Here is a 21,401-nt window from a genome sequence, read left to right as displayed (position 1 = left end):
TTGGGCTTTTAGTCAAACCTCTGTTAGTGATGAGCCCTTTAAGCGGTGTGTCCTTTCACACAGGAAGTCAGTATCAGGACGAGGGTTTTGACTCGGGCCCTTTGACAAATGTAAGCTCTAAAAGTAAACATAAAATGCAAGGTTATGATGTGAGGGGAGAGGAAGGGAAAGGTGGGGCCAGAAAACAAATTAAGCTGTTACTGCTGATGGTACCGTCCTCTGTCCCTCTCACCCTTCAACTCCAATGTGTTGCCGAGTCCCCTTGATGTTACCTTTCTGATATCCCAACAGTACCCCCTCCTGGCATCCCAAACCTATCACCTCACACCTGGACTTCAGTGGTCACGCGCCGGGGTCTCTGCTAGCTCCAGTTCATCCTCCACTCAGCTGTCAGTGATATTCCTCAAGCACAGGTCTATGTGGGTCGCCTCCTTACTCAACAAGCTCTAGGGGCTCTCTGCCACCCTCAAGTATAAAAGCCTGTTTGGGTTCAGTCTCCATCTCCTGCCTCCTCCCACCAGGTCCTGACTGCAGGTAGTTTTTATTGCCCCCCCTTCCACCTGCAGGCTCTCCTCAACTTCTACAGAATCCTGATCCTTTGCAGCTAGGGCCTTCCCTCTGTCCAGCTTTCCAAATCCTCCTGCGTGAAGCTTGTTGACCTGAATAGGGACTATCTTTTGCCTCTCTTTGTATGCTCAGCACTTAGCACTGGCCTGGCACATAGTAGGGACATGTTAATTGATTAGGGAAAAATCTTCTTCCAATTAATTTTGCAATTTAGGGTAAAAAATGGACTAGTTCAGAGATCCAAACATAGATAACCATTGATTCAACTGTTAAGACACAGGCCGCGAGGTGGCACAACAGGGAATAACACTGGCTTAGAGCCGACCCCAGACTCCCTGGCGAGGTGACTTTGGGCAAATCCCCTCACCGGCTGCCTCTTCTGTAATGAGCTGGGGAAGGGAATGGCCCAGCCTTCCAGTGTCTGCCCAGAAAACTGCCAAGCGGGGGCCCGAGGGCCCAGCCCAACTGAACCAGACCTAGTCACCTGCCATTTCAGAAATCTGCCTACGTGGGAGAGGATGTTCCCACCAATCTCTGCTTCTCATGCCTTCCCCTCCTAGATACTTCAAGCTCTTGTGGCGATGGGAAATCCCATCAGATTGGTAGGAGTCTGTTATACGTGGGGATTTCAGTACTAGTTACCTGTTTTAACTCCAAGAAGGGAGAGACCGAGTGGCCCTCCTGACATAGGTGCCCGATCCCGCCCAGCCCATGGATTTCCCTGGCTGTGTACATGTGCCCTGATGTGTCTGGGGGCCCACCTGGCGGAGAAACAAAAAAGGCATTCACTTAGGCTTCATTTTCAGGTAATTTATTTTTAAGTTGTGTTTTTTTGAATGGGCAAAGAAAACCTTTTTAGAACAAGTGAATCCTAATGTTAGCTCCTTTTCTTCTACAAACTCAAAATACCAACAAATAACCAATACACGGCTTGGGTAAGACCAGGGAAGGAAGAACGGTTTCCTCTACTGGGCCAGAAAACAGCATGTCTACAAACCACCAAAGAAATACATTTCAGAAAGTCCAATAAAAGTTAATTTTGTGTCATTAAAATGAGCTAAGCCATTATTTCCTGAACTGACGTCAGTCGGCTACGGGAAAGATTCTTGTTTTGAATTAGCTTCAAAAACAAGAGTCGCCAGGCAAGCCCTGAGATGTTACCCTGGCGATTCTGGCCACACCAGACTGGGCTTCTTGCTGTGAAGTGCCCTCCAGCGCCCACCACTGCCCAGGGGAGTGGGTCTGGTTTGAAGGCGTGTGTAATCTAAAACAATTACATCGTACCTCATCACTTAGTTGTTACCCGGTGACACAAAAGTTTGTTTCCAAGGACAGGTGTAAAGAATTATCCCTCCCCAAACATGCACCACATTTGAGAGGCATGCCCCGCCCTGAACGTGTTCCCGCCCAGTATGGAGAAGAGAACCTGGGAAAAGTACTCCAGTGAGATTAGGATGGAGAAGGGTGTGAACTTTACAAGAAGGCAGATCTGTCTCTATTAAGCCTGGTTTTTGGAAGCAGAAAAAAAGACCAGGAAAAATGGCAGCATCTGATGGCAATCCTGGGAAAAACTCATTTTCTTTATAAGCAAATTCTCTTACGTTTCTGATATAAAGTATAAATAAACTACGGTAGTTTTGTGACATTGCCACTTTTCTGGGCTGTTCAGATACACTAAGGCCTCAGTGCCAGGCCATCCATTCACCACGAATGGCCCTTTATCAGTCCATGGAAGATCGCAGAACAAGGTCAGACCCCCTTGGCAGCCTCAGGTTTATTATTGCTGCCAGGGGTCATGGGTCAGCCATGCTTAGCCAGAGAGACCAGCCACTCTATGTGCCCGATGCGGTAATCTGAGTCATGGGGACACCCGCGGCCACCATGACTGCAAGAACTTTCGCACACAGAGCCAGACCCAAAGAATATCGTCTGTCACAGGCATGAGGTCTCCAATTGGCAGGCAGCCCCAAACGTTGCTTTGTATTTAGAAATAGGAAGGAAGCCCTAGTGATGGTAAACTGAAACACTTTCTTTCTATACTACTTTTCTCCCCTAGACTTACCCCACCTCCCTCCAACCCCCCTACCCCCCTCAAAGGAAGCAAAAGTTACTCTTCAGTCGGGGTATCCCCCGAATTAAGAGCAATGGAAAACCTTTTGGACAAGGAGCCCCAGAGCCCCCTTGGAACAGAACATTCTGATGCTCACCTCAGCTACCAGAATAGGAACAAAACTCAGTATTAAGATAGGACTTCTTTTTAAGCGCTCGGATGGTGGGCCCTGGCCGGCCATGGTGAGTGACTGTGGCCGGACCACCGCGGTGGTAAGCACAGTCATTTATTCCTCTTTGAATGAATCAGCGTGGCTTCTCTAGCGGCGGCCCTTTACCACGCTGGGTCAGTCAGGTTGGAATGAGAAATGGGCCAGGCACCCTCAGAATCAGGGAGGTCAGGAAATTTGGCGTCGGAAGTGTGCGTGAATGCGTGTCTGGGTTGGGGCTGGAGTCAGTGGTCTCAGCCGGGCCCTTAGCCTTTGATGACTGCGATTGGTCTCAGTTTAATTGCTTTCTTGCTGATCCCAGCATCGTGGCAGGTATTCACGACATCTGTCACATTTTTATAGGACTCAGGAGCCTAAGAAGGAAAAAAACCCGAGAGATTTGTACAGGAAATCTTTGAATCCTGAATATTGATAATATTTTTGAAAATGCAACTTCCTAACCAAACTTCCTACTCTTCTCTACAAAGACTATGTATAAAATTTAAAATACAAGTATAACAATATGGTAAAGGCAATATTTATAAACCAGGACACCTTTCCCCACTCCCAAGAGAACACTTTATTTTTAGCCTGGTAAAGTATTTTACTCTTTAACAAGGGAAAAACTTCTTTACCCCACCTCTTTCTCCCACAAGTAAATTCAATTTGGGAAAATCTTGATGTTTCTCATCTGTGAAAATGAGCTGGAGAAGGAACTGTCGAACAACTCCAGGATCCTTCCCAAGAAACCCCAAATGGGGTCAAGAAAAATGAGACATGACTGAACAACCATAAAATCTTAATTTTAGGAATTGAAGGCTTTTACTGAAAACAATTTGGTCAGAAAGAAGTTTTTGAAGGGGGAATATCTGAATGATTTTACCGGGGGGGTAGTAGTGTTTGCTTACGACGAATGATTGATGTTACTGTGAAATGAGATTACTTTGCATGCCCTTATGCAGAATATATTTATATGTGGATCCTGTATACAACACAACAGACCGAGTCAGGATCCTTTCCACAGTGAACCACAGATTAAGAGTGTGATTGAGAATACAACATATAGTCTAGTTTAAAAAACATACATAATTTACATGAGTACCAGCTACAATGTTCCCTACTCACAACTGCTTCCAAGCAAAGATATAAAATGTAAAACTGTCATGTGAAGGCCCATTAAATCTTCCTTACCTCTTCCATCACCAGTTTAGGGGAAGCCACCCGGATCGCAATGCCCATGTCAGCCAATTTATCCAAAACATCCTGGAAATCTAAATTACGTCGAGACTTTGCTCGGGATAACGCACGACCCTGTAGGGAAAAGCATTGAAATTTTAATAACAAACTAGGGACTGAGAATCTTCGGACTAAAGGATGACACGAAGAAGTTTCTGGGCACACAAGTGCCCACCAATAGATTACAACAAATCTCCTCCAAAGAGACTGAGCCACATATAATGATTCTGAATTCAATGCCAGCCTTTGAGAAACATAAAGAGTCCTTGGCAGGTGTGTAGGGCAGCTGTACGGCACCAGCCCGGCCCTGACAAAATACCACTGAGTTCTTGGGATTGGTGCAGCTTGCATATTATTAATCCCTTTCCCCAGAGAAGTAAACTGAAGTTTAGGGAAATAGTCCCAAAGCTAGGAATCAGAACCTCACTCCAGGTCTTCTGGCAGAAAGAGCAGGGGCAGAGGCTCTTCACATAAAAGTAGCAGGCTGTGGTACAAGGATCTGCAGGGAGCCTGACAGACAACAGGTGATGGGGCCCATGAGAGAGAAAGTGCTCAGAGACCAAGGACTCAGAGAACTGCTTATCTATTTAATAATGTCCTTAAGAATGGAGAAGAATCTAATCTGTTGGCAACATTCAACACCCTTTTTTTTTTTAAAGTAAAATATTTATAATCCTTTTAAACATGTTTACATATGTCATATGTTGTGCAAGAAAAATCAGGCCAAAAGAAAAAAAAACCACGAGAAAGAAAAAGCAAGCAAACAATCAACAACAAAAAGGTGAAAATACTCTGCTTTGATCTACAGTCTCCAAAATTTTCTCTGCCTGCAGATGGCTCTCTCCATCTCAAGTCTCCAGTGTCCTTTTTATAGTATATTCTCACCAAGCAACCTCGTGGCTACTTTGTGGACTGGAGGAAACTTGGGAGGGACACGACTTTTGGCCACCAATACTTTAACTGTCATCAGATAGAAGAGGGATTTAGAGGTATTCTACCTGGTTCCCATAAGGCAGAACCAAATATAATAGGTGAAAATTACAAGGTGGCAAATTGTGATTTAATGGAAGGAACTAATAATTACGGGCCCATTTGAAAATGGAAGGGGCTGCTCTCTCCTGGAGGCTAGATGACCCCTTGGTGGTTCAAAATAAATAATCTTTAAAGGCCTGAGGTTAATACGGTAAGGGTGAATGACAGCAGGGACAAGAGTTTGGCTCTGAGCTGCTAAACATTATATTTATAAACATTTATGCATAAAGATACGACTGGCAAAATGCATCAATTTATCTGATAACACAAAGTTGGGAGGAAGAGCTAAGTCACTGAATGACAGGATCCCAAAGATCTTGACAGGTTAAAGCACCACAGCAGCTACTATGATGAAATTCAAAACGGACAAATATAAAGCAGTCTTATTATACTTGAGTATTAAAACAATCAATTTCTAAGTATAAAATGGGAAGGCACAAATAATAATTAATTATTGGATAATTAAAAAAAAAAAAAAAACCTGAGGATTTTAGCGGACTCAAGCTTAATGGGTCAGCAGCATGGCCTGCACTAAGGGGGAGGGAGATGGCCACATCTCCCTGGGATGTTGCGGGGATTCCTCTGAGGCAAAGGCATGCAAGAGGCCAAAGATCTCACTAGGACATGAAAGAGTCCTATTTAAAGAGGCTGGGAACAAGGGACAGATAACCTTTTCTGCAGCATGGATCTATCCAGTCACTAGGAAAACTTGGGAGCCTGGGAGCAATCCCAGGCCTGGTAGGTCTGCAGTCAGAGTGATGTTGGTCCCGCTTCCAGAGTTAGTCACTATGGCGCCACAGGCCCTCCTGATTTCAAGGCCCCTTGCTACGCCACTGCGCTACGGCTCTGAACAGACTGACATTTTGGCCCTCCCGGTCTGGGTGGCACACATGCATTGGGTGGCTTTCACCCCACAGAGGACACCGAGGAAGCAGCCGCTAATGGACCTACCCAGGAGGGAGTTTTTTGTGAATTGATCTCCTCTGGCTTCCCAAAGCTCTGCCTTCCACACGTACTGGATGTGAGAGAACCAGGACCGTGAAAATGAAGCCCAGAAAGACCTGAGGCAAACGCAGGGGAGCTCTCTCTGTGTGGTCAGTCTGGGTCCTCAAGTGCCAGCACCTGCCCAAGCATCACCTTCTGATCTCTGCCCTCTGACCCTCGAATGTGTCTGGGGGCAGCAGGCTGTCAGCTCACCTGCAGGGACCCAGCCCTGGGCCCTGGGCGAAGCCATTAGGGTCCTCCCTGTCCACCTGCAAACCACTAAGATCATCCATGTGCACAGTGAAGCACACTCAGCAAGAAATGTGATATATTCCAGAAGGAACAGAAAGGAAGGCGGGTGACTTCTACTTACGGCTCCATGACAGGTGGTTCCGAAGGTCTCAGTCATACCCTGCTCAGTCCCAGTAAGAACATAGCTGCAGGTTCCCATGGTACCCCCGATGAGGACTGGCTGTCCGGTCAGCTGAGGACCCAAACAAACCCACCACATAAAAATCAGAATAGCAAAACCTTCCAACACGCAGCTTTGAATCTCTCTGGTTTGGTTAGGAGGTAAGAGAATCCTAAACTGAGTAACTATCTCCCCACATTAAGACAGGGCAGGTCCAACAAGCAAGGCTTAAAGTGCCAGTTCTGATCTGACATTCCCCTTTGAAGAAATGGTCTCAGGGGTGGGTAAGAAGAAGCCCCTTGGGGTCCTAGCATGAGGCCTGGAGAAGGCGGAACAGGGAGAATGGAGAGAAGTGAGAAAGAGCTTGAAAGGTCCATGATTTATTAATATTAATTACTAAGAAAGTCTCAGTGTTTTGGGCTAGAAAAGGCCTGACAGGGAGACAAAAGGGTCTGACACCAAAATAACAAGGAAAACAAAGGGAAAGGCTATGACTCAGTCCTTGTTTGTCTCAGGATAATCCAGTTCAAAAGCAAATTTATTGGGCTTCATGTTAGCAGAAAGATATGATATATATGGATGTATATATATATGCTTCCTTCAGAAGCATCTAGGGGAAATCACACAAAATCCCCCCAAATACACCTTCTCTGAGGCTCCTCTGTCCAGAGGGCAAATTCCTATGACTGGAGGGGTAGAGAGGCTCATGGCAGGCCAGCCTTCTCACTAGAAATGCTTCCTGTGGATTTCCCCTCCCTCTGCAAGGCTCCCAAGAGGCCCAGTCCCTGACCTGGTAATCCACAGCGATGAGGGGGTGGTGTGGAGGGAAGGCCCGCGTGGAGCCCTTCCTGTGCACCAGCAGGGTCCGTTCCTTGCCGTCCACCACATGCTGCTCCACCTTGGCGATATTGTGGGAGACGTCATAGATTACATGGAGGTCCAAGTCATCAGGGGTTGTGTTGAAGACCTTGGCAAAAGCCTAAGCAGGAAAAAGTTTGGTTTGGGTTTCAAGCAGTCAGGACCGAGCATCCTGGTAGAGCGCAGGCGTGCATGCTCACACACACGTACTTCCTCCCTTCTCCCCATGCTGGCTCTTACCTGTTCTTCAAGTGGTCTAAGAAAGGCTAAGAAACTCGAACAATAGCATCCCTCTCCATGATAGTGACTGGAGATGACCACTGCTCTACACTTTCTCATTGTACAGAGCCCCCAGAGTCCACAGGATAGTCTCCCTCTCTTGTCACCCCCACACCCCTGACCTTGCCTCTCTGGCGTCTCCTTTTCAGGAGCTAAACTTTACCCCTCTGGGTTATTAAGTTATTAATGAGGTTTCACAGGCTCTCCAAAGCTGCTGACTTGGCATCCCTTTGCAGGAGGATAACTAGCTGAGTAGCGGAGTCTCTCTACTGTCTCTGTCCTCCGAGTTAAATCAAGAACAAAAGCACTGCGGTTTGGGGGTGTCAGGGGTCCCAAGACCTGAAGGGAGCTGCCTTCCACAAAGAAATCCCAGGTTACATATGAGTTGTTTGTTTTAACACAGCGCCTTGCCAGGTCCTTGGCTGCCCTGTCTAACTTTCCAAAAGGTTTACTTTTGAGTCTTTTTTTTTTAAAAAAGGACCTCTCTTATCTTCTACCATTACTGATTTGATTTCCTAAAAAGTTAACATGTTACTTTACATAAGGAGGAAACGCCATCTCTGAGGGAAAGTCCTATATTCCAAACAAGGGAGATCAGACACTACGCCTCTTTTGGCCTGGGCAGCAGGGGGAGGAAGGAAGAGCTTTTTTACTTTTGCTCCAGGGAGGCCCTGAACTTACAGCAGCGCTGCTCTCTAGGGAGGGTTACAGAGTTCTCTGGAATACTATGGAACTAAAACCTAAAACACCTCACAGAAAAAATGAAATCCAGCCCCAAAGGGAGCACAGTGCTCAACTTTTTCAGAAAAGAAGGAAGGCCAGGAAGCCTGATGGCCGACAAGCAGCACCTCAGAAGGACTCGCCAGTTCCCCACGTGCTACTGGGGAGGTCACGCTTCTTACCAATAAACTGCAGAGTCGTGTTCTCTAATTCCATTATCTTGGGGGGAGCAGATTTAGTGATAACTGTCTTATAATTAATTCTCTAAAGTTAATAGGAAGGTCTTCTGGCAACTTGTACAATAAACCCAAATCTCAAAGCTAACCCGGCTGTCCTCATAGACAGTTGAAGGCTGTGAGGGGGTGGCACAGAGCACAGACTACCAGTCAGGAGTTAGGAGGACTCCTCCTTCTGAGTTCAAATCCAACCTTAGACATGTCCTTACAATGTGACTCTGGGCAAGTCACTGTCTGTCTCAGTTTCCCCAGCTGGAAAATGAGCTGGAAAAGGAAATGGTGAACCATTCCAGTTCTCTGCCCAAGAAAAACCCAAATAGGGAGAGGAAGAATCAACTGAAATGACTTTACAACAGCAGTTTTAAACTGAGCTGAAGTTCTTTAAAATTCCAATGTCCCAAGCATGGGGGAAACGTCCCTGTAGCTGCAAGGGACAACGGCTTTTGCATGGCTCCAGCCTTACCCCTCTGCCAAATGTCTGCCCTCTTATCTACGGGGTATCTCAGTGGCTGCAATGAAGGGCTAAGTGAAGGAAATGCTGCCGTGTGGAGCCTCCTTGCCATCTGAATGTCCAAAACAAAACTTCTCTACCCGCTGTGGCGAGAGCGCAAGGCCACCAAACCCTGCCGGCGACACTTTCTCCAAAGAATACTCGGAACCCACCTGTCGGGTCAGGAAGGTCATGGAAGAGCGGTTGACCCAGGCGTAGTTCCCAGCAGCGGCCATCCCCTTCAGGTAGTCCTGCCCCTCTGGGGAGCTGATCCGAGCACACGCTAACTGGCGGTCATTCACAATAATCTTGTCTCTCTTCATGGCTTTTTCCATGGCCACCAGTGCATCTAGGAGAGAGCAAACAAAGCCTCGTTTAGCCTTCAGGAGGAAGCGGTGGGGGTTGTTAAAGCACGTCACAGCACATAAATCTCACAGGCTTATTGTGAGGGAAGCATTCTCTGCACCTTCAAATGTAACACAAGTACGAAGTCATTATTATGGTTATTGTTATAAAGAAGGGAACCTGCAGAGTCATCTTTAAAAGCATTTCACAATAACAGGGTCCCCAGACGTGCAGGGGACCACGAGGTATCCAGCCATGTTATCTGGGGTGTGCTCCCTGCCCACAGGGATCTTACCATCCTATCATGGTTTGTGTACAAGCAGAAGTTAACATGGACCACATGAAACTGGACCAGAACTTTCGTACAGGAATAGACTGGGATAAGAATGTGCACAACAGAGTAACATACAATTTGTTGCCCTCATTCCAATTGGGAGGCAGGTTGATGAGGGCTGGATTTCAGGGAGTGATGAGTTAAATCCCATGAAACATCAGAATATACATAGATTATTATTTAAAAAGTCCAATACTTGTGGAGGGAAAAGTACCACAGACCACAATATTCTCCGATCCGAGAGTCTGTATTAAGTGCCTCCAGTGTGCCTGTCCTCAAGGGGCTGACAGCCTCATGGGGGAGACAGCATGGAGCCAAACTGGGGACAGTGAAGAAAGGAAGGGCTGGCACTCAGGGGACTGGAAAGGCCAAGAAATAACACTCCAGGGACGGGGCACGGCAGAAAAAGATCTGTCAAAAAGGCGGATGGAGCAGGTGAGAGCCAGTCACAAGGTGGCAGAATGCAGAAGGCACAAGACAGCAGCATGGAAGGGGACGTGAGCTCTGCAGTCTCCTGAACCTTTTCCACTGCTGCCAGGCTGGCCTCCTAAGAGACCCCCTTTTCCAGTCTCTATTCCCTCTCAGCCAGCCACTACACTTCTGTCAGATCCTTCTCTCAGCAAATAGCTGGCTACATCTAACCTCTGATAGAACCCTTCAAGAACTCCTTACTGCCCCGACTAAAGTGACCTCTTTGTAACCTGGCCCAATAGCTCCTATCCCACTTCCATGCCTTTGTCCATGAAGCACCCTTGCTCCTTCCTGGCCCTTCCAGGCACACTTTCAATGTGGAATATCTGCTGAATGATCCTTCCTCAGACCTTATGATGTATCTTTTTATATTTGATCTGTGTACTGACCCCCTTCCCTGCTCCGCAAAAGCTGGAATTGATGGTATCTTGGCCAGATCACTGTATCTTAGTCAGTATCCAGCTCATGACATCCACAAACACAACACCCACGGGTGCTCAACCTGCCTCCAACATTTGTTAACGTCATCAAGTCCCATTAGGCCCAAGATCAGGGCCAGACCATACCTGTAGCTACTTGATGGCCCAGGCCTCTGCTGCCGCTATGGATCATCACACACACCTGTCCCTTATGGTCAATGCCCATCTTCTTAGCAGCATACTCATTAAAAATCTCATCCACAACTTGGATTTCTGCATAATGATTTCCTGCTCCCAGAGTTCCAAGCTGTCAATGCAAACAACAACAACAACAAAAAAAACACTTCCCGTGGTAAAATGATTCCCATTTAAATCACCTGGCAGGCCCAAATCCCATTACAACAAAGAGCATCACAGATGAGGCCTGACAGCAAAACTACTAAGCCCCAGATGATGGCTTACTTCCAGCAATATTTGAGCTAACAAAAACAATTCAGACGATGCCTTAGAGTTTGCTGATTATTACAGATGTTAGAAACGTTATATAAACAGAAAATGCTTGATAAGTTAGCTACAAGTATAGGTTCTCATTTGTTTTGTTTCCCAGTCGAAACATCATCAGCTACAAGGGAAAGTTCACTTTACAAGTAGAAAGACTCCTTGGCTAAAAATCTTACTGATTCCAATATGAGCAAACATTTCAGATTTGGGAGCCATCAAAGTTTAGGACAATTCCAACAAGGAGGAAGCACATTTGGTCTCTAAGGCAAAAAATTCAGGATCATAAGAGACTCTTTGTACAATCAGTGAATGAATCTGATCTTAGGGATAGCAGAGTTCACTTCCATGTTTTTGTATTGTCCCAATACCTACGTTTCTGTAGAAGGATGTTCCTGCCCTCTTTTTTTTTTTTTTTTTTTTTGCTGAGGCAATTGGGGTTATTTGCCCAGGGTCACAAAGCTAGGATTTGTTAAAGTGTCCACTGCGCCACCTAGCTGCCCCCTTGCCCTCTTTTTTTTTTTTTTAATCTGGGGCTCCCTTGGCATGGGACCCATAACATCAGGTTATCGTCCACCAAAATGGTGGGAGTGGCAGTAACCATCCACTGGCACCACCATTAAGAACTGGGGTATTTGTCAACAGTTTTTAGGATGACAGAGAAGAGACATCACTCCCAAGAAGCTGAGGCCCCAGCTAAGCTTCAGGTCTCCCTCCCAGGTCCCTTCTGGTGCTTTTCCTCAAGGCTGGATGTGTGGGGATGTGGTCATAAAATGAAACAAGGATTTTAAATAAAAACGACGTGGAGAAGCAACAGCTAAAGGACCCAAAGGGTTGTCTAGGCAGGTTACCTGAGGAAGGCCTCTCTTCTTAGCCCTGGCGGAGACCTTGTTGGGGTCGGCCTGCAGCATACGCCCATATTCCTCACAGTGCTCTTTGTCCTCTGCCCAGGCATAACCCTCTCGGAGAGACCAGTCCACCCCCATCTCCAGAGCCTCCTCCAAGTCCCTGAAATAAAAGCGCTGTGGTCACCAAAGGGCCAAAAACCAGGTCGCGCCACGGTAACAAGTGCTGTTGCCAAGGTCTCTAAAGGCAAATGGAACACTGATTACCATGACGTGGTCTGGCCCTTTCCCATCGCAGAGCTCAATGGAGCCTGAGCCCCAAGGGATGGGAAACAGGAGGAAACCCCATCACACGAGGGGAGAGGCAACAGCTTCAGAGTCCCCTTGAACTACAAGAACCACTATTTCTACCAGGGCTGTGATGTTTTGTGCCCCGTGACATTTCATGCCCCAGGTGGCCTGCTCCCCTGCCCCCTTTGGAGAATCAGCCCTGCAGAGGTTGCCTCCCACTCTGGAGCTGCCCTGCTTCTCTGCAGCATTCTGAATCTCAGCCTTTGGCCACACATTCCGCCCACCACGGCCTTTAATTCACCACAAGGTCCCTTGGCCTCTGCCTGGCCTTTCTAAAGTGAAGGAGACAGCCTAGAATTCCTCACAGGTCTCTTCCTACTCTCTGGATGGAGCCTCTAACCCATGGTTTCTGTTGTGTGTGGTAACAGCCTTTCTCTGATCCTAAGCCCTGGGAACCTGACTTTACGCCTGCCACCTTCATTCTCATTATGGAGGTCTTGGCTGAACTACAGGAACATTCCGTCCTAACCATGCTCTTGGGGCAGCAGGACGGCACAGGGGACAGAGCCCAGCCCTGGGGTCAGGAGGCTGTGCTCCAACCCAGCCTCAGACACTGAACGCTCACGAGCCATGTTATTGCAGAGGGACCAGCTGAGCTGCAACCCAGAAGTTGAACCCTTGGGAGGAAATGGACTGACTAATGCCCAGTCAGGCAGGAGAGGGAAAACAATTCCTTTTATTTCATAACTGGCTCAGCCAGCTCCTCCTGTCCCCTTCCTTAGTGGCCTTGAGCATCATGTGTGGGGCTTAAGGAGAAGGTGCTGAACACGGAGCCCGCTTCTCCTCCTTTTTAAAAAAATTAATTAATTTTTAAAAGCGTGGTAAAAACATATGTAAATCCAATACAGGCATATGTATTTATACAATTATATTGCTGCACAAGAAGAATCAGATCAAAAAGGAACAAAAAATGAAAAAGAAAATAAAATTCAAGCAAACAACAAGTGGACCCTGCTTCGCCCAGGACCAGGAGAGCTCTGACTCGGACTTGTGGCCTAGACTCCGGTCAAGTCCTCTTGATCACTGTGTGATCCTGGCAGGTCACTCTACCCCAACAAAACAAAACAAATCAAACAGAAGACACTCTTTATGCTCCAAGTCCATCACATTCAACTCTAAGAGACGTGGCTGGATTCTTCTGGGACACTGCAACTCCCCCTGTCAGAGGATTTCCATTGGGAGCTTAAAAATAGCACAGCCAAACCCGTCCCCTCCCAAACCTATACCCAGTAGCTTTTGCCCTTACTTAGCGTTCATTGGAATAACTCCTTTGGATCCCACCCCAACGGGAATGTGGTCAAACATGGCCTGGGCGAGCTGCTCTTTCACGGGCTGGACGTCACTTTCATCCAGGTTGGTTCTCAGCAGCCGGACCCCGCAGTTGATGTCAAATCCGACACCACCTACAGCAAAAAGAGCACCCAAACCAAATCAGTACGTCCAGGCACCTGGCAGTACAGGAAGGAAGCAGGAATAAGGTAGATGGAAGGCAGAGGAGAAGAATGGGTGGTGGTCTGGGGAGCTGTCTAAGCTCTTGGAGTTGGAGTTTCCTCATCTGTAAAATAAAAACATGAGTTGTGCCCTATACCTGCCTTACAGGTACATTTTGGGGAAAAGGCTTTTTAAGGTACTTGATAAATGTGAGGATTTACTGACAAGGAAATATCGTTAGTTCAGTTGCTTATGACCAGGCAGACACTTTAATTTTATTTTAACTTTTGTTTCTGTTACCACAAAGTAGAATCAACTATATCAAGGTTGCTAAAATAAACAATGCAGCAACACCTGGTACAGACAATTAGGGGCCTGAGAGGTAGCACTGAATCAGTGAACACTGTCCTAAAATAGGAAACACGACATAAATTTAACTTTTAATTCCTAATTAACCTCTTTCAAAGCAGCAATCAATATTTTGGAGCAGTTTGTTTTTTGTGATTATCTAACACAGGGATGCAGTATGCAGCTGGAAGATGGATGTTTCAGTAAATGCCCATGTAATTCAATGTTTTAATGCATATTGATTGCCTATGATCAATTTCTTTACTCAATGGAATGGAGAAAATTTACTGTACTTCCAAACTGCTGATCACGGACTCTGGTCCACAGAGAGGTGATCAATAAGCAGGATGGGGATGGGTGGAGGGAATCCATGACCTTACCTGGGGACACCACAGCTTCTGGGTCATTCATATCAAAGGCAGCCATATTCCCAATAGCAAATCCATAACCAGAATGGACATCAGGAAGCCCAATAGATCTCTGAAAGACATTTTAGAACATCTACAACTATGGACTGTCTTTTTTTTTTGCATGCATACACACATATATATTTTCTTTTCTTTCTTTTTTTTATTATAGCTTTTTATTTACAAGTTATATGCATGGGTAATTTTACAGCATTGGCAACTGCCAAACCTTTTATTCCAATTTTTCCCCTCCTTCCCCCTCACTCCCTTCCCCAGATGGCAGGTTGACCAATATATGTTAAATATGTTAAAATATAAATTAAATACAATATAAGTATACGTGGACTATCTTTTCTTAAGAGTCTTTCAAAACTTCTTCCTTTCACTATCTTTTTCACCTGAGTTCACCCACTACTAATCAAGATTGGACAGCCTATCCTATAATAATACTTCTGAACCTAAATCACATGAGGGTTTACATTGTCCAGTTTAGTAATCAGAATGTTTTCTTGTCCACTTAGAGCTCACAAGGCTTTCTTTAAGGGTAAAATCCTCCATATACAAAGCTGAAAATGGGAAAGGCACCTTTGTACAGCTCCTGAATAAACATGAACTCCAATCAGAAGCCAAAGAGTTACAGGCTGCTGAGAATTCATTTTTCCTGACTGAAGATGGCAGACATTTTTCATTTACTCTGAGAACATTCTGAAAAGTAATCCACGACTAGTGTGAATCATAATGTAGAACTAAAAAGATGAATTTATCAGTAGAAATATGATCTAATGGGAGAACATTGGGCTTGGATTAAACCCTATGTCTGATGTTTATTAAACCCCAAATGGGAACAATATTATTCACAATAACTATCCCACAGGGTTAGAAGAAGCTCTTTTCTTTGCAAACTTTAAAGCTCTAAAGAAGTTTAATTGTTATTACTACTATTACTGAATAATTTACATTATGTGATTTTTATTTGTTTCCAAGATCTGACTAATGACGACTGCACCATACAACTGTGCGTTACTAACATGAAGAAAAATGACCAATGTTTTTTTCTACAGCTTTAGGAGATGCTAATGGATCCAGGGCATGGGAGAACGAGTGTACTAGGTATGTGTTCATTTCCTATTTCCACCCCCATCTAACGAGGAGCCGGGGCCCTTCACATACTTATTGGGCCACTATCCCCCTTTACCAATAAATATGTACAGAAAAAGTTGTCTCTTTCATCTCAAAACTCAACTCTCCACCCCCATTTCCACTCATGCTCCTACTATTCTTTTTAAATACTGCAACACATAATAATTACTACACAAAATGATCAATCAAATGCAATATTAAGCAATCAAAGAAAAAAAAATCAGCTTAATTAGCTCTGAATTTATGACTTTTAGCCAAGTAAAGCTACCAAGTCTTAGTATTCCCAATTGAAAAACTCCCAAGTTTTCAAAAGATTCCCAAGTACCCACAATCAGCATCCAGCCATTTTAGACAGAATGGAAATGTCAACAGCAAGATTCTGAACTCTGACTCACATGGACAATCCCAGGTAAGGCTGCCACGTTGCCAATCTGTTTCATTGCTGGCAGGAAGCCACCAACACCTAAAGAAGTGAATAAAAGAAAGAGTATTTTCAGTTTTAGAACACTTCCGTAAATACATTCATAAATTACTAAGAGGGTAGGAACAGCTTTTCTTGTCTCAAGAGAACAATTTAAATCAAGGCAGCTCACATCATGTGGTAGAGAGAGGAGAGTCCACAGGTAACAAATATCCTGTTAGGCAAGGAAATGAGGATAAGTGGACTAAAGCCTACGGGCCATAGTGCCACTTTATAGAAATCTATAAGGTTTACTAATATGCCCATAGAGAAGCTGCTGCTGTGAGGTGTCTAGTGTTTGGGGCCCACAAGGAGTCAGCAGAGAGCTTGGCTTGACTCCCATGTCACTGACTTGCTCAGGGTCCAGTTAATTCCTCTTTTGCCCTCAGCTATTGAATGGGGACACTTCTTCGATCCACCAGGAGGTGCCTTAGGCACGGGCATCCCACTGGCAGATGAGGAAGTTAAGCCTCAAAGGAGGTCAGATCAGTGAGCCAGAGGCCTGCAAGCAGCAAAGTGCCACGAGAAAGGGTCAGACCCAGAGTCCCCTACCTCCACACTGAGCCAGGTGCTGTAAGGTGTGAACGAGGCCTGGAGTCAAGCTCTCAAAGCCAGCCTAGATACCTCCTAGCTGGGTGACTTTAGACAAGTCACTATGTGCCTCAGTTTCCTCACCTGTAAAATGAGAATAGCATCTATTTCCCAGGGTTGTTGTGAGGATCACGTGAGGTATTATTTGTTTAATAGAATATAGGCTTGGCACAAAGCTCAGCACGTAACAGACATCTAACCAAGGTTTATTCCCTTCCTCTGTTTCTTACCACAACACACCCTGCTGCCCCATCAAAGTATACAAATGATCTTCCTGAGGTTATATAAAGTAGTAGTGATCAACACACATCTGGGTTAATGCAGTTATCCTCATTTCCTTCCCTAGAAGTAAGCTTAATATTTGAAGATCAATGTCCCCATCTCAAGCCTGTCTTCTCTATTATGATTTTTTTTTTTTTGGCTGAGGCAATTGGGGTTAAGTGACTTGCCCAGGGTCACACAGCTAAGGAGTGTTAAGTGTCTGAGGCCACATTTGAACTCAGGTCCTCCTGATTTCAGGGCTGGTTGCTCTACCCACTGCGCAACCTAGCTTCCTTTTACTATGATTTTCCTTGCAGAAGACCACAAAGGTCTGATGTGGCAGTCAGCATTTGAATCCAGACCTCTGACAGTAGTCCTCAGTACCTCTTTCTTCAGAGAAGGGACAAATCAGATGATGTGCATGTGAGATGATTACATATTTTGGGGGGTTCAGCTCAACTAATTCATGTTTCTTATATAAAACTGTTATGATATGGGAGCCACCTGCCAGGGGCTGCTGGGGGCCTAATTCAGACCTGTAGAATGGATCTCTTCATATTGGAAGATGATGATGATACAAGGAGACTGAAAGGACTTTGCCTGTTTGACCTCCTCCTCTTCCCTCTGCCTCCAATTTATCTCATTCCCAGTCTGCAACACCTGTGTCAGTAAAGGCTGCTTTGCAACTTCTTCAAATGTTATGATTCACAGTTGTGGAGGCTCTCGGAGAATTGACCTGCCCCTTCATCTAGGCATGGTCCTTAACATAAAACACCTATCAATTTTTACAAAAGCAAGAAAGGTTTTTATTTGCTGTTAAGTGATGCTATTTTGCATTTATTTTGCCAGGAGTAAATACTTCCTTGTTATGATTTCAATCCTTGGTTATTACTTTGGTGGAGGTTTGTTTGTTTGTCTTTTAAAATAAAATCAAAATGTACTTCAGTTCTATACCCAAGAAGGAGGGAAGATGGGGCATTTGATGGGTAGAAAAATCACTTCTTTGCACCCAGTCTTTGGTGTACTTACCCCCACCTCGACAGGCATTTCTTAGCTCCTCAAACATTAGTTTCTCCAGTGGGTCATTCACATAGAACACTCCTTCCACCTAGAGTCAAACACATATTTAAAAAAAACATGTTATTTATAACATGCATGCAGCAAACTGCACAAAAAAAGTGATCAAGGAACCCAGAACTCCTAAAGAGAATTCATGCTGGACATAATTTCTCTTGTCTTTCCTGCTCCACACTTTTATTACTTGGCTTGCAAGCTGATTATACTGTCTTCTACAATAAGGAAGATCTAAGTTGGGAGATGGGAAAGATGGCAGATTTTTTTTTTTCCCAAATAGAAAACTGATACTCTATATGGAATGTAAGCATCTTGGGGGAAGGGACTATTCTTTACTTTGTCTCCCCAGGGTCCGACACTGTACATAGCAGAAAAGCCTTGATAAGTATTTGTCAAACTGAATCACACGTTATCTTCATTATGAAAACCCTTATGTTGAACTACAGTAATAAAACATGGAATTTATAACTTTATAAAACAAATAGCACTCCAATCTACAGAACAGGGCAAAGTTCTAAGCGGCCTTGTGTTCCCAAAGCAGCAACGAGGAACAAACCAACTCTAGCAACTCAATAACAAATTTTGATAAAGCCAGTGTTTTTCTCTGGCCTTAAAAATGAAAACAGGTTTGTTCAACAAATATAAATTTACTAATGCCAAAAAGTGTCAAAGCAATAGGAATGTTCAGATAAGAAACACAAATATAGATAGAAAATATGCCGTGAGCTTGAGATGAGTTTAGAAAGGAAAAAGAAGGGAAGGGGGAAGGAAAAAAAGGTATTATATAGCGCCTACTCTGTAACAGATGTTTTTTTAAACAACTATCATCTCATTTAATCTTCACAATAACCCTGCAGAGTAGAGATTATCATATCCATTTTATAGTTGAGAAAACTAAGGCAAACAGAGGCTGAGTGACTTGAGCAGCGTCATACGGCTAATGTCTGAGGCTGAATTTGCGCTCTAACTCTGTATTCATATCGCTATCCGCTTATTCACCAGCTGTTCTGAAGACTTAAAGCTCTGTATAAACAGAGAGAGCTCCTTGAAGCTGAGAGGTTACACAGCTAGTATCTGAGATAGGCTTTGAACTCAGGACTTCCCAACTCCAAATCTGGGCCTGCTGGCAGGATGCAAAGCAAAGACCATTTCTCTTGGGGAGGATGAGGGAGGGCTTTGCGGAAGAGGTGACAACGGAACCGGGGATTGAAAGCCGGGGAGAATGTGTGAGGAGTGTGGGGGCGGGCATCCCGAGAGTGTGTGGGATGGAGGGGATGTGAGCAGAAAATATGTAACAAAACAGCTTGGAACAGGTTGGGGAGAAGGAGCTGTGCCAATCGCAGCCTCGGGCTCACAATTATCAGGGCTGGCACAACTGAGTTCCGTTCATCAGAAGGCCAAAATAACACAACAAATTATGTAATTATGACAAGAAACGGCCAGCACTTTTTTTTAAGCGGAAATAAAACATGACTGAAGCCGCTACTGGCTAATGGAAGGATGATAAAACCAAACATTTTACCATCTAAGGAACGCCTTGTTCTTTTCTATCATGTTTATCGGAAAAGAAAATCATTAGGGTCCAAACTGCAGCAAACACCGAGTGCGGGAGAGAGTTCTTATCTGGGCAGGCTGTTCAAGGCAGCGAGTTAGTGAGGAGACTGCAGGCGCCTCATCAGTGACAGAGCGCAGGGTGGGCAGTTTCCAGTCAAAATGTTTATTACTGTCGTTTTTTAAAAAAGTTTGTTTCCCCTTCCCCTCCGCCCCCCAAATCCAGTCAGGTTAACGGCTTTTATTTTCTTCTACAGTCTGTTTTGTCCACACCGGTGCCTGGCGTCAGGCTGTGAGCCCCGGGAGGGCGGGACCACCTTGGTCCGGCTCCCCCCGCCCGTAGAGCAGTGCCTGGCACTTAGTAGGCGCTTCATGTTTACTGACCATTGTTTCCCCCCGCCCGTAGATCAGAGCCTGGCACTTAGTAGGCGCTTCATGTTTCGACCATTGCTCCCCGCCCGTAGATCAGAGTCTGGCACTTAGTAGGCGCTTCATGTTTACTGACCATTGCTCCCCCCGCCCGTAGATCAGAGTCTGGCACTTAGTAGGCGCTTCATGTTTACTGACCATTGCTCCCCCCGCCCGTAGATCAGAGCCTGGTACTTAGTAGGCGCTTCATGTTTACTGACCATTGCTCCCCCCGCCCGTAGATCAGAGCCTGGCACTTAGTAGGCGCTTCATGTTTACTGACCATTGCTCCCCCCATTAGCTTCGAAGTCCCCGTAAGTCTCTTTTTGCAAACGCGTCTCCCGCTAAGCTCAGCATAGCGCCAGGCACACAGCAGCCTCCCCCCCAAAGCGCTCTGCACGTCATAGGAGCGGAGGTTTGGGGCTTGGGGAGACGGGTCAGGTAGCATTTATTAAGCGCCTACTGTGTGCCTGAGGGGGCTTGGCGGGGACGCCCCGTTATCGGGCGGGGCGGTGCAGGAGCGTGACGTTGGGGGAGGGGCCGCTCCGGCCCCCATTGGGCAGTCAGCCCGTCAGTCAGCGAGGGGAGTCCCTCCCTCCCCGGGGCCGGAGAAACTGAGGCCCGGCGGGGCCTGGTCGGACACGCGCCCGCCGGGGACCCTCGGGGCGGGGACAGAGAGGCCGGGGGGGGCCGGGGCCGGGCGGGCCGCTCACCTGCATGTTGGGCACGAAGCCCTTCTTGATCCTCCAGCAGTTCTTGTGGATCTTGTCCAGAAACTGCAGCTCGTCATTGTAGCTGCGGCTCATGGTGGCTCCGGCTCCCGGCCCCGGCTCCGCCTCGGGTGGATCGGTCCCAGTTGCCCGGCGCTACGCTGCGTATCTGACTGCGCCGGCGCCGATGGCCGCGGCGTGGGGGAAGCGGAAGCGGAAGCGGAAGCGGCGGCGACGAGGCGCGGCGAGGCTCAAAAGAGTGTGGCGCGAAGGCCTTTGACTTCAGTAAGCTTTGACTGCCCCCTAGTGCTGACTCCCCTCCCTTCCCTTCTCCTCCCCTCCCTTCTCTCTTGTCCTCCCTTCTCTTCCCTTCTCCTCTTTCCTCTTCCCTTCTTTTCCTTCTCTCTTTCTCTTCTCTTTTCCTCTTTCCTCTTCCCTTCTTTCCTTCTCTCTTTCTCCTCTCCTCTTTCCTCTTCCCTTCTTTTCCTTCTCTCTTTCTCTTCTCTTTTCCTCTTTCCTCTTCCCTTCTTTCCCTTCTCTTCTTTCTCCTCTCCTCTTTCCTCTTCCCTTCTTTTCCTTCTCTTTTTCTCTTCTCTTTTCCTCTCTCCTCTTCCCTTCTTTTTCCTTCTCTCTTTCTCTTCTCTTTTCCTCTTTCCTCTTCCCTTCTTTTCCTTCTCTTTTCTCT

The 21,401-nt window shown here is 46.1% G+C and overlaps 1 protein-coding gene across 1 annotated transcript; it reads right to left on the bottom strand.

Moving 5' to 3' along the window:
- Positions 1-1,361: 1,361 nt before the first annotated feature.
- On the bottom strand, positions 1,362-20,924 carry RTCB (RNA 2',3'-cyclic phosphate and 5'-OH ligase). Its single transcript, XM_031941244.1, has 12 exons — positions 20,720-20,924; positions 18,003-18,081; positions 16,057-16,124; positions 14,495-14,594; positions 13,582-13,738; positions 11,991-12,147; positions 10,789-10,948; positions 9,246-9,421; positions 7,280-7,468; positions 6,451-6,561; positions 4,017-4,136; positions 1,362-3,199 (listed from the first exon to the last, which is right to left on the bottom strand). Exons 1-12 carry the CDS (start codon positions 20,810-20,812, stop codon positions 3,092-3,094), a joined length of 1,518 nt encoding a protein of 505 aa, XP_031797104.1. The 5' UTR covers positions 20,813-20,924; the 3' UTR covers positions 1,362-3,091.
- Between the last annotated feature and the right edge of the window lie 477 nt (positions 20,925-21,401).

The sequence above is a fragment of the Sarcophilus harrisii genome, chromosome 5 (assembly GCF_902635505.1).
Source record: "Sarcophilus harrisii chromosome 5, mSarHar1.11, whole genome shotgun sequence".
In the NCBI taxonomy this organism is placed as follows: domain Eukaryota; kingdom Metazoa; phylum Chordata; class Mammalia; order Dasyuromorphia; family Dasyuridae; genus Sarcophilus; species Sarcophilus harrisii.
The sequence above is the reverse complement of the archived record's forward strand: the minus strand, read 5'-3'. Positions and strand labels throughout refer to the sequence as shown.

Excerpts from the sequence above, each read along its gene's own strand:
- RTCB (XM_031941244.1), bottom strand. The coding sequence starts at position 20,812 with ATGAGCCGCAGCTACAATGACGAGCTGCAGTTTCTGGACAAGATCCAC. Across the intron at positions 16,125-18,002 it reads AAATGCCTGTCGAGGTGGGG|GTGTTGGTGGCTTCCTGCCA; the intron begins GTAAGTACACCA and ends TCACTTCTTTAG. Across the intron at positions 4,137-6,450 it reads GAACCACCTGTCATGGAGCC|GGTCGTGCGTTATCCCGAGC; the intron begins GTAAGTAGAAGT and ends TTTTCCCTACAG.